Source organism: Pteronotus mesoamericanus, unplaced genomic scaffold (genome assembly GCF_021234165.1).
Source record: "Pteronotus mesoamericanus isolate MK-2021 breed Mesoamerican mustached bat unplaced genomic scaffold, CSHL_Meso_final scaffold_21, whole genome shotgun sequence".
NCBI lineage: Eukaryota > Metazoa > Chordata > Mammalia > Chiroptera > Mormoopidae > Pteronotus > Pteronotus mesoamericanus.
In genome coordinates this window covers 24,562,358-24,575,716 of record NW_026555310.1, presented here as the reverse complement: position 1 = coordinate 24,575,716, position 13,359 = coordinate 24,562,358, and the positions used below count along the sequence as shown (strand labels likewise).

At 33.2% G+C, this 13,359-nt stretch overlaps 1 protein-coding gene across 1 annotated transcript; it reads right to left on the bottom strand.

Annotated features, from left to right (window-relative positions):
• Window positions 1-4,189: 4,189 nt before the first annotated feature.
• RERGL (RERG like) lies at window positions 4,190-11,558 on the bottom strand. The gene is made up of 5 exons (XM_054590909.1): window positions 11,442-11,558; window positions 10,282-10,338; window positions 8,159-8,232; window positions 7,108-7,256; window positions 4,190-4,472 (listed from the first exon to the last, which is right to left on the bottom strand). The coding sequence occupies exons 1-5, from the start codon at window positions 11,491-11,493 to the stop codon at window positions 4,190-4,192; spliced, it is 615 nt and encodes a 204-aa protein (XP_054446884.1). The 5' UTR covers window positions 11,494-11,558.
• Window positions 11,559-13,359: the final 1,801 nt, after the last annotated feature.

Sequence of the window (13,359 nt, the reverse complement as noted above, 5' to 3'; positions counted from 1 at the left end):
ATTCAGTCAACTCTAGATAGATATCTCCCATAATAAGCTGAAACAATACCTAGTGATCTAAGATGTAAAATATTTTACTACAGCCAATTTATAAACCTATAAAACATACAGGTATCATTCAACCTCTTTATTAATAGTGCATGCCTTGTATTAAATCAAAACCTTTTCAAAGGCCCCTCCTCTTTTGCATTCCCTTCCTCAGCTGTTGCCCCTCATTATGTGTTATCTCACTGAAGCTCATCCAAAGTGAATGACAGCATCTTTTTTTACTAGAAGCTGTGTAGGCAATCCCCAGCCTAGTGAGTGATACAGCTTAACTATCTCTGAGATTTATAGACACATTTGCTATCCTCAGCCTACAACATTTTATGGCCTGATGTTGATATATTTGTTTCTCTGTAAGTAGATGTATTTTTTTTTACTTTAGAGAACTGCAATTTATTATTTTTAAGTTTGCAAGTTGCTCTACATGTAAAATGTATTCACAAGAACACTAATATTGGGACAACTTCATCTAGTAGACAATTTTGAATCTGAAGAATCCTTTTTACACCCTGTTTTTGCCCAATAGGAAAGCCGAGCACTTCATTTTGGCTAAGTTACTGAAAGTCTTAATGAATTATCTGTTCTGGTTGCTACAGAACAACCCCAAAACATAATGGTTTAAAACCCCAAAACAGCAATGATATTTATTACATTCGTAAGTCTGCATATGGGGCAAAATTGTGTGGGGATAATTCATCCCTGCTCTGCCCAGCATCACCTGGAGTATTCCAGGGTTAGAGACCAGAGTTACATATTTGCTGATGTATTGGTAGTTGTGTGATCACTAACATCATGCAGTAGCTCCAGCTTGGTGCCTTCAGGGAAGCCAGATGCGCTTATGTTGACTCACTGCTCCCAAAGCAGAGTCCCAGGGAGGAACGGATGTGAGCTCTAGCTCCTTAACCAATAAGGCTTCATTAAGACCTACACATTATTTCTGCCTATTTCAATTTGTTAAAAGAGAGTCAACAAGGATGATCCACAAGCCAGGGAAGGAGAATTGGACTCAACCTTTGATGGGAGAACTGCCAAAACCTGCCTGAACATGTTCTAAGACTGTCACATCATAAAAGGAGAAATTGACTACTTTTAAATTTCACTCTGAAAACCAACAGCTCATTTCTAAAGATACCTCATAGAAACTACTTTTAAAATATAACTTCTGTTTTTAATGCAAAAGAATGGTGATTTTCCAACTTTAATAAAGTACAATTGACAAATAAAATTGTAATATATTTAAAGTGCACAACATAATGTCTTGATATATACATATATACACACTGTGAAATGATTACAATAATCAAATTAATTAACACATCTAGCACTTCACATAGTTCTCTCTCTCTCTCTCCCACTCTCCCTCTTTCCCACTCTCTCTCTCTGAGAGAATTTGTTCTTAGTAGTATGTTCCATAGACCCCTTATAATAAAATAAGCAGGCCATCTTGCTAAAAAATCAAGGAATAATAAAGAAAATTTTAAAATACATATAAATATAAGCAGTAACTTTAGCAGAAAAATTTTGAACTCTGACACATCACAGATAGGTATGCACAACTAAGCTATGAGAGAATTTCCATACCATTTTGACACTAGAATTTTTACATATAATGTGGATAAATATTTTGTTTTTAATGCAGTATCTTCCCCTGAAGAATCTTTAACTGGGAAAATAACTTTAAAGAATGAAGACCAAATCTGTAAAACTAAGATTGTTTAGGAAAATAATAAGAATAAAACAAAACTTAAAAAAAAACAAATGAAAATATAAATACTTAAACTGATATACATGTATCTATGCACATATATATAGTCAATATTAAGATTATAAAATATTAATAAAATCCCTATAAAGAGACCAAAAAATGTATATCCTGATTTTACCAGAGAACTCTACACAATCAAGATTTATTTCTCATTTATATAGCACTATAATCTAAACATTTCTAGTTAATAAGCAGCTTTCTTCACCTAAGCTTGATGTATTAGTGTCAAAAGAGGGCTGTGCCTCATTACCTCTTACACAAAAGTAACCATGAAGTTCATCAGTGAAAGAAAATTATCCCATTTGTCAAGTTTCAAGACATACACTTTGTTATCTACATTGTTTGGTAGGAAAAGGTGTCACGTGGTACAGATTTCTAGGCAGGGATCATGGTTTTGCAATTTGGTTAGAAGTAGTTGAGCACTATTTTGTGTGATAAAGATGAAAGACTGGAAAAACAACAAGGATAGATGGGGAAAAAGCATGTGAATGAATTTCTCAGTGAGGACATAAAACATATAAATCTTTGTGTATCATGCTAAGGCCCACCAGACATCATCCACCAATGACAGACAGCATACAACTGGATGGACAGGATAATGGACCTGCAGATAACCTGTCTCTTTTCTTGACCACCAATGTACTCCAGCAATGGACAGATGATAGCAGCAGCCTCAGTGACAGGGATGGAAGCAATGCACGAGTCCACAATACAGACTTTGCCTCAATACAGCTGCTTGGGCATGTCACTTCTAAGTTTGCAACCAGCCAGTATCAGCAGTGGACCCTCTACCTTGGGTTTCATAGTAGGTGAATAACAGAAAATAGGTTGAATCCTGGCTTCAGATTCCTCTGTTCCAGGATTCTATTGCCGGGATTGATGCTGAGGAGTGCAGTTCCATGGTCGCCTCCCACCTGGGGAGCACAGTCACTATTAAGCATCTCAGAATTGCCTGTCCCCTCACCAGTGCATTTCTCCCTTCCTTAGGAGGTTCCGCTGAATTGCCCCAGAGAACACAGTCAGATGGTGGACTCTTGGGTCCAACCTACCATACCAATTCTAATTCCCCCATTTTTATGAACATTCTGAATGGTTTTGTATCCCAGGACATGAAGTTCTTCTATTGGCACTGTTTTTACTCTAGTATATCAACAAGGTTAGACTTCTAACGAACAGCGAAGCTATAGACATCAGCTCTAGGTGTCACTCCTAAAAAGCTGAATCATGGTTCACAGCAATTAACTCCATGTCAATGAATTCTTTCCTACCCCGTTTAATATTCTATGTCATTCATCCCCTACTTCTATCTACCACTCTGCACTCAACATCTTCCACCCTGTTCCCCAGCTTCCTGATGATACATGGTAACCAAGGATCTGGTACCACTGTTTGTACTCTCAGTTTAACTCCTCTGAGATTTAACCTTAATTTTCATCCATTTGGCTGACGTTAAACCTACCTAAGACCACAACTTGAAATGCAGTGCATGAAAAGCTCAGCAAAGGCAGTAGCAATAGTGACAAAGTCCAGGAGGGAGTTGGTTGACTTTTGAAGACTATTCAGAGTAATCCAAGAAGGTCCAAAATGTTTGTTTCTAATGCAATATTTCTTTTTGGGCAATAAGGCCTTCAAGGTTATAGATTTACCAATTAATCAGTTATTAATTTTTTCTTTCATTATGATGTATGATTTCTAAATGAACTATAAAAGATTAATCTTTTGATCCCAAAAGGAATCTTAGCTGTGTAAGTTAATTTATCTGTTATAATTTCTGTTGTTAACATAACATATAAAGAAAAACAGAGATTTTCAACATCAGACCAACTATATAATCTGTGTGTGTATGGGCAAGAAATTCAACTTCTTAAAGCCTAGGTTATAAGCAAAATTTGTGTATTATAAAGTAACTTACTGGAGTATTATGAAGACATTTTAAAAATTAAATTCATGCATTTCGATTAAATAGATCATGATCTTTCACAAAATTTTAATTAAGCCCTATAAACATGAAATATATGAATATCAGTATATAGTTCATTCTAAAAAATATACAAAATAAAAGTAAACAGGCCTATAGAATGGTAGTTTAATAAAATTACATAAACAATGTTTATTTGCAATGCAAACTGAAAAGTAATCCGCCAATAGATTATACTGAGTGCTGTTTTGTATAATAAAAAAAGGTTAAGTATGACGCAGAGTGTACAAGATACAAACATTCAAAAAGGCAAACTATATACTGGAAAGCTGTGGTTCAAGTTTAGTCATTTTATATCTCTAAAAGAATTTTTTTAAAATTGCAAACAAAGGTTGAATTCAATTATCATATGAATGTTTGAAACTCTCTGATATAATAAGTCCCCAAGGATCACATGTCTACTAAACAGATTTCCTTCTCTTTCCAAATACATTATTGATCAATTTGGCCATCGATTTAGATCCACTGGATCTTCTCTTTTCTTTGAGTTTGAAGTTTGTCAGGATGTCCTTGATGATTCTGATAAACATCATTTCTATCTCCAGAGACTGCTCTGCTGCAGACAGTTCACAGAATTGGCAGCGGTTATCCAACGCCAGTTTTTGCCCTTCTTCCCAGCCAACCTCTCGCACATGACAGAGGTCTTGTTTGTTACCAACCAAAAGCACTGCTGATTCCATGGCTCTGAAATACAGATACACAATTCTTTGGCAAGATTGTTTTAACAATTCCTTTTTTTATTAAGTAGGTTAATGTCAAAAAGAATTATGGACCAAAACAGAAAAAAATATTCCTGTATGTATGTGTGTTATTTATGGTCATATGTGTGTGTATGGTGCATATCTCCATTTATGTAAAAAATTATTTAAAATGTAATAAATGACATGGAAGCAACAAGGCTCTTAAAGCAAAAGATTTGAAGTGATACAAACCTATTTTTGAAATATGGCTCTGTTTATTAATGAGGCACAATTGTTACTCATTACCCCCAATTTTCTTACACATAAAAACTGGTAAAATAGTCATTGTCACACGGAATTTTCATATATATTAAATGAAATGATGTATATAAAAATACCTAGGAGAGTGTCAGGCAATGAAAGATGCTTCTCAATATTGTTTTTCATTTCCTTATCAGTTGAAAGAGGATATTTACACAATGGAATACTACTCAGTCATAAGAAAGAAGAAAATTATACCTTTTGTGACAGCATGGATAGACCCAAAGAACATCATGCTAAGTGAAATAAGCCAGTCAGAGAAAGACAAATACCATATGATTTCACTCATATGTGGACAGTTAGTGGTGGTGGTGGGTGGGGAGGTTAAGAGTGAAGGGATCAAGCAAAAAAGAAAAGAACTCATGGATATGGACAACAGAGTAGTAATTGCAGGGAAGAGAGTGGTATAAAGGGGCTAAATGCTGGTGGAAAAAAAATACAATAAAAAAGGGGAAAAAAGAGAGAAGGAGTAACTCTACTAAGTAGTAACTATAATTGAACAATTTAGATATATAATAAGACACAATATCATTCAATACTCATTGGTATTTATTCCTTGTTATTATCTATTATCACATACTCAAGAGACAATTTTGCAATCTCATGACCTTGTAGACTTCTTTTGTTTATTTAAGAAATGTGTTTCTTTGTTAAGGTAATGTCTCTGTCAAATATCAATGTATTTTCATTGGTTACAACAAAACATTCCTAAGACAAAGCTTTGGTTGAAAAATACAGTAAGATTACTAGTCCTTAAGTGCTATGAAACTCTGCCAAGATATCAACCATAGGAATAAATTGAATAAATGCAGACATCGACTCTATCTAAAGAGATATTGTCCCCAGACTCTACTTAAAGATGGTTTCTTTCACATGGCAGTGTGAGCCCTGAGGAAAAAAGTACTGTATGTGTTGGACTTTTGAGGGTATTAATAATATATTTTTCTACATAGTTCAGAAGATTATTGTAAATAATTAATGGAGAATGGTAAAATATTTTGAAGGGTGAGTCACAAATATCAGATGCAATTTTAATTAAACAATGCTATATTTTGCTTTTCTAGTCTACACAGATTAAGAACTGAAAATACTCTAAAAATTATTAGTCAGGACATTAAGAAGATTGCCAAGAAATGTCAAATATTTTTTTATTATTATTTGTACATGTTCTCTAGTATGCTGGAATGATTTCTTTGATTTGGAGGAACATCAATCAAATATCATCACTGTTTCTTACCTAAGTCTTGGTGCTTAAATGCAAGACATTTAATGCTTGGAACAATGGAGTTTAAAGAAACCCAACAATAATATTATAGGAAATCAGAGCTGTAAGTTACCTTAGTAAAATCACATCCTTTTCTCCTACCATGCTTCCAACAATTTTATAATCAGAAAAATTAGGTCTTAGAGATTAAAAGGTTTACCTAAGGTCAATCAGATATAAACAAGAATTTACGTCTATTGACTCCAGGGAAATACTCTTTATCAATTATTATCTGATGGTTCTTGATAGTGGGGCTTCTAAAATAGATATAAAAAGTGCCAATACTAATTTTCAGTGATAATATTGTGCTTTTTTCTTCTCAGTTTAGAATGTTATTTTAGACTAAGGGCAAATTTGATTAATAGCACACAGAATAACTTACATCAGCATTATGAAAAAAATAAATGTTTTAAATGGGAAAGGCTATAAAACAAAAAAAATTTAATGGGAAATATATATGTTTATTATTTACTAATGCAAGAATGGTTTAAGGCACAGTTATGCCTTTCTTCATAGTAACTTGTGTCAAGACAATTAATAATGGGGAGCTGCTGATCAGCTATGTATTTTAGAAGGTGAAATGGAGAAAAATGTATTCTCATATGCAGAATTTGTATCTGTTTGATTATTCTGTCTATTTTGCTTTGATAGATTGAACAACCAAATGACTAGGAATTGGATGCCAAATATAATAAATCTGGATTTATTTAGTATCCTTAACATTTTTGTGGGAATGGAAAGAGAAGGTTGGAAAGCAAACTATCTTGTGTACAGAGGACCATTATTTTGCAAGTGAGTGTCATGTTAACAATAGAAGCTGTCTTGTAAAATAGCCATTTACTCAGGGCAAGTAACTGTTTATGTCAGCCAAGACATAAAGTATTCTCATCTTATTCCTTTTACTACATGTATAACTCCTGTGGAATGGAAGGTGAATTGTTCAGGGCTGTTAAATTTTGTAATTGGAAGGCTGTATTAAACTCTTCCTAATGATGCTTACAGCTATATGATGATTTGCTAAAAAGAAAGGGGAAAGGAATGAAAAATATCTTACCTTTTACAATGACTAGTCTGTGGCTCCCGAATTCTGTAGATCAGTGCTTTTGCAAAAGCAAACGAAGACCTGTCACTGATGTCATACACAATGACAAACCCATCTGCCCAATGCAACTCACTCGTGAGGGAAAATTTTGCTTTCTGTGGCTGAAAATAAACCAAGCATATTGAAAGGTTGGTATCTGACATCTGTATTATACACTTTAGTGATAATTAATGAAGACCCATTTTACTGAGAAATGTATTCAGTAAGTTACATGCTGGTATTTCCTAATATGTAGTTTCCCTATTTCTTCATAACCCTCTTTAAAAGTGATGAAAAGTTTAAAGATGAACTATAATAAAGTTGTATCTATCTCATTTTATAATTTTTCTCTAAGAAAGCATCTCTGTTTTTTAAACAATTGATATACTATAATGTCCTTGAACTACTGTCTACATATTTGTTTTGAAAAGAGATAACATTTTTTATCTATATTAGTAAATAGAATATTTATTGACTTTGGGTGCCAGATTGAAATCAGTAAAAAAAAAAAAAATAATAGGGTAGATTAAAGGATTTAAGATACATTTTCCATACTTAAAAGAATCCATTCCATGGAGTTGTTTTGAAATCTTGAACAGCTGTATTTATATAATCCTATTTTTACTTTCTTTGCATTTGAATGAACAAAGAGGTTTATACTCAAAACTACCTTATGTTCTACTGGCAGTGGTTAGCTACAAAGGAAAGAGAGAAAATATAATCTGAATAACAAGCCATTAAACTTTAACTTCTAATAGCTCCATTGTCACCTGATAGAAATATATTATGAATTCAGGCAATTATTTCTATTTTAAAGATATTTGTAATATGACAGTTTTTGTCAAAACTTTACACAGAGAAGCTAGATAATGGAATTCATAGAATTAAAAATAATCTCTTAAAATTTTAATAGTTAATATGAAGAAGAAAATTCAGTTTTAAGACTGGCAACTTTAAAGTGACCCTTATCCAAACTTCTTCAAATCATGATTGAAAAAATAAAAGGATATTTTGTTTTACTTACTTGAGAACAGGGGTCATATATTTCTAGATTCAGTTGCTTCCCTTCCAAACACAAATGCTTATTATAGATGGATTCTGCAAAATAAGCATATGTTTATTGTCAGTACGGATATACCACAAAATAAAAAAATGGGCTTATATTTGTAACACAGTTTTGCATATTCAGGTGGTCATATTTTAGTGGAGTTGTCATTTATTGCTAGTGGTCAAAAAGCATACCTGTTTTATTTGCTCATATATATTCCTCAAAAGTAAAATTCACCACATCTCTCCAACCACGTGCATTTGTGTTTATGTATTTATCTTCCATCCTATTACTATGGATGAATTATCTGTGTTTCTAAGGACAATCAGTTTACTATGAACTACTTAGCATTTCCTCTGACCAAGTGAAAGACATGGCTCCACCAATTCTACATCTCTCTTACGCATCATAAACTCTTTCTCTTTACTGTATCATTACTAACAGCTGAATCCTCTTAACAATCCTTTGGATTCTACAATCTCTTTCATTAAACCTTAAAATATGTTCTCAGACATTTAAACCTTAAAATGTTTAAGCTTAAATGTTCAAAGAATGGCTTCTAAACTTCATTTAAGCTTATTATGGCGAACCACAAAATTTCCTTCTATATAGTTTAAAATATCCACTCTCAAAACTCAAAAATTGCCATCAAGAGTCAGCAACTCTTTTTAGAAGTTTATTATTTCTCCATCTAGTCATTATTTACAAGAAGGAGTCATTTTATGCTAGTTTGTCCTCATCCAGTAGTCACTTTTTGCTAATTTGATTGTTTTTTTCAAAATCTCTCCAAGTCTCATATTCTTACCAAAGATGTAACAACCAGAAATGTATATACTTTATTTGTTTATGTAACTATACCTTATAAAGATTAAGGCAATTTTTTTCATTGTTGTGGCCATTATTGGGGGAGGGGTTTGTTTTTTGTTTCGTTTTGTAGTTCTGGAACATTTTTTCATGTCTGACTGCTAGCTTGTGTACTATGTTGACCTTTAGATTGATATTGCTGACCTGAGAAATAAAACAATGAGAATTTCTCTTTCTATACATTTCTTCTTTCTATAATCAGTTTCCAGCACTGTCCTAAAATGTTCAGCATCATATGGATTGAAATACTACATTGAATACATGTAGAACACAGCATAATGCAATACTTTCTAAAGTTACTTTCTGAAGTACTCTAATAATGCTATCTCATGAATGAATACCAAATATTTTTGTCTGTATTTATTTCTCATAGAAAAACACATTTACAATCATAATTTAATTTTACTCTAAATAAGTATTATTAAACAAAATAATTTTTCCCTCTTTCCCATTTCTCATATTATAAATCTGTCATTTTTTTAAAACAAAGAAACCAAAACATTTTCACGTACCTTCAATCAGATATTAGTACAATTATATTGATTAATTACTGAGTCAAAAATGTACTCAAACCTCTGGCAATATTTCCCATTTTTATTCATTACCCACTGTGGTATTTCCCATATGTCACACTAATTCTGATCAAAATAACAGACATTTATAGCAAAGTTAGTGAAATGATCTTCAAATTATATCAAGGTGCCCTGGCACCTGTTTTAGAATTTCTCTGAAAATTACATAAGCAACCTAGACAATTCTATATGATCTTTAATCAAGACATAATTTTCCTGTTATTTTCACATAGTTTTGTAATTTAAAAAAAGCCTTATTTTATAATTACTTGTACTTTTATAATTAATTTGCCCTTATCTTTCAACAGATGCTTATCTAATTTCAAAGCTGTTTCAAAGCTTACAAAAAAAAATATTCACACTTGCATGTTCTACAATATTTGTGGGGGGGTGGAGATCTCAATTTCAATGCTTTTCTAGTTTTCAACTGAAACTAAGTGACTTTCTAATCCATCTAACGTCACATCAAATTGAATGACTTTTATCATAAAATAATATTTAGTTCAATTACTTATTTTGGCATTTATAACCAGGATCTGTGAATAAATAAGTTGCTTAAAAGTGCAAAAATTAAAGATTTTATTAAAATTCTTTGCTGATCTTAATTGTGGTTTAGTTATAATCTGAACTTTAAGGTGATAAAAGTCTAAAATAGTGACTTACCAAAATTAGAAGCATATTCTCCAATGAACCGCTTGGTAAGAAACCTTACTGTAAGGGCTGAAAAATAAACAAGCTGGATTCATGATCCTTTCTGTTTTAGGATACAGATAACTTTATTATGTGCACAGGGTTTTTGCATAGGGTTTTATCTTTCAGCTCAAAAATTACCACGCATCAGGAAGATCTTAAACCTTTACCAAATTTGGTCTCAATAAGAGTAGCAAGATTTCCACTGTACAACTATAATGGTTAAGAGACTAGAAACAAAGGGATCTTAGAATGTCATCCACTCAAATCACTATGTAATTAATTCATGAATGCAAACATATAAGGCAACTTACCTTTTGTAACACAGACATATTTCTCATTAACTTTGAGATTCAAGAACTATAGCATTTCTTTATTTTCTTTATCAAATTAAGTGTGTTTCCAAAGCGCTAATGCTAATGAGGACAAGGACAATATCAAGCAATTTAGTTACTGAAGGATATAGGGACTTCAAAATCCAGAAAATGGAGAAAGGTCCTCTAGTGTCAGTTTATCTTATTACAGCTCCTGAGTCTGGCCAGTTATTAGTCTTTGGGGTCAGGGGACTGCTATTGGTGGTATCCTCATTACCATCGTAACATGACCTTAATATGAGCAAAAGCAAAAGCAAAACAAAACAAAACAAAAACATGGCTTCTCAAGTCAGGGCAAATGTTTAGTTCCCAGGCATCTACAGAACAATGCCCCTCCAAAGTGGTTTCTTTTCCCCTCTGAAGGTGGTATTTAAAAAATAATCCACAGATCTCCTCCTAGCTCTCTCCACATTTAGTCTCAGAGCCGAAGGATTCTTTCAAAGCCATTGTTTGGCCACTTGTGGGTTTGGGGACAGGTGTGTCAGAGTGAAAAGTAGGTGGGGGTAATGATTTCCTGTTATTCTTATAAATTTTAAATATCAGTAAAAGAAGGTACGAATTAATACTTTAAAGAGTTATATTCCTCAAGCTGTCTATAATTTCTTCATACAGTCAATTGCATAACTTGCTTGTAATATAAAAACTGCTAATGAAAAACAATGCACACTTATACAGTTATATCAAGTTTTCTATGCACATCAATGTATTTCTCACCCCCTTTGCACACCACGCCATGCCAGAGGAAACGCCACCACTCACCGGACTTGCCTGTTCCTTGGCCACCCAGGACAGCAAGCTTCACATCATTCATGTTGTCTTCCTGCGTCTTCTCAGTCAGGCCCACTTTCTGGAGCAATACTGACTTGAGCCAAGCATGAGGTTTTTAAAATCCTTCTTAAAAACTAATGCTGCTCTCAGTTCTCTAAGGCCAACTCCACCCCATAGTCCTGCCATCCAATAATAACTTTAAAAATGTTTTAGTTTTGAACATATGCCACCAGAAAATTTTGGAGCTCCTATTTAGATACAAAGGCTTATTAAGCCAGTAGCTAAGAATTTAACAGACGCTTAGCTGCCCATCCTCTTTGTTTGGGTACCTGGAATCTCCTTTCTCCTGGGACCTAGAAAAATGATCTCACTTCATTAGGAAAGTTTTTAGAGGGTGAGTGAAGGTTCCTGTAAATTTACTTTGATTGAATCAGTTTTGCTTTTTCTATTAATACCTGAGTTTATATATTTTTTGCATTTCTTTTGTGAAAGATAAGGCAGAATATGTTAATTCAGTCCTGAAAAGACAAGAGCGAAGGGAGAGGATGGCTACCTCTATGGGTTAGCTCGGAGTTGACAGCAATGTACAGGAACATCCACTGCATGTGTTTGAGTTTCGGCTCTCAAGCAGAAATACGGGTGGTGCAGTTTCACCCTTCATCCTCCTCAATAAGAAACTTCTCTCTCTCTCTTGTTTTTCCTTTTAACTTAATGCCAATACACAATAGGAAGATTTCTGAAAAAAAATAAAACAATCAGCTTCATGTTGCTTAAAGAGCAGTAAACAGAAACCTGTCATGCTCCTTTATATAGTACTTTGTAATTAGGAAAAAGAAATTAAAAAGAAAGAAAATTTAAAAGGGGTATTTTGATATCATTCACTCCTGCTATGAGAAAAGAGGTAAATGTAATATGCAAAGTAATGATTCTTTCATACTTCTTTTCATCAATTTTTCCTTCTACTCCAAGTGCCTATACTACTATCTTTCCATTTTCTCCCCACCTGATTTTAAATATATACAAACTTGACAGTTAAGAAAAAAGTACAACAAAAAAAATGAAAAAATTCAACTTTTGTGTACTAAATTTTAAGGGCGAGGTGAAGAAGTTTTATTTCCAGGCTGGGTAGATCACAGGATAACATGCTTTTTAAAATGTATTTATTTAGTGGTAGAAAGAAGGGGAAAGGACAAGTCAAAGAATATGTGTGAATGCCCCATGGATGTGGGCAACGGTGCGCAGATGGACTGTGGGAGTGGGGCGTGGCTGGGTGGAGGAGGACAAAGCGGGGCAAATGGGAAAACTGTAATAGAATAACAATATTAAATGCATTTATTTAACAAGTATTGATTAATTTCACTCTTTATTAAAGCTGTGTTTGGATTTATGAGGTCAACAATTAAAAAGCAAATTTTCTGTCCTGATGGAATCAGTCTAAGAAATAAATGGAAACAATTAGAATTACAATAAATATGATCAATGATAACATAGAGTTCTAACAGATGGGAAAAGAAAAGAAGTGGATAGTAAAAGTCTTCAAAAAGTATAAGCTTGAAATATGAGCAGGGCCCATTAAGAGAAGAAAGTAAAAATGACTGAGGACTAGGGAGATTTGTCTATTCCAAAAGAAGAAGTCTGCAAAGATAGAAAGCAAGAGAGAGTAGGAAAATTTGTGGGATCAACAGGTTAAGAGTGGAACCAACTTAAAATTTTCCTTTTATTACAAACTATAAAAATTTTAAAAATAAGCTATGTTTTCTCTTCAACCCATGCAACTATATTAAAAGTAATAAGAATGATTTTTAAGGATGTTTACCAACTGATTTATTAAAGTATAAGCTTGAGAGTTTTTCCTCTATTAAGGAAAATTACAGGCTTACCTTCTTAAGAAACTTCTTATTGATGCTTC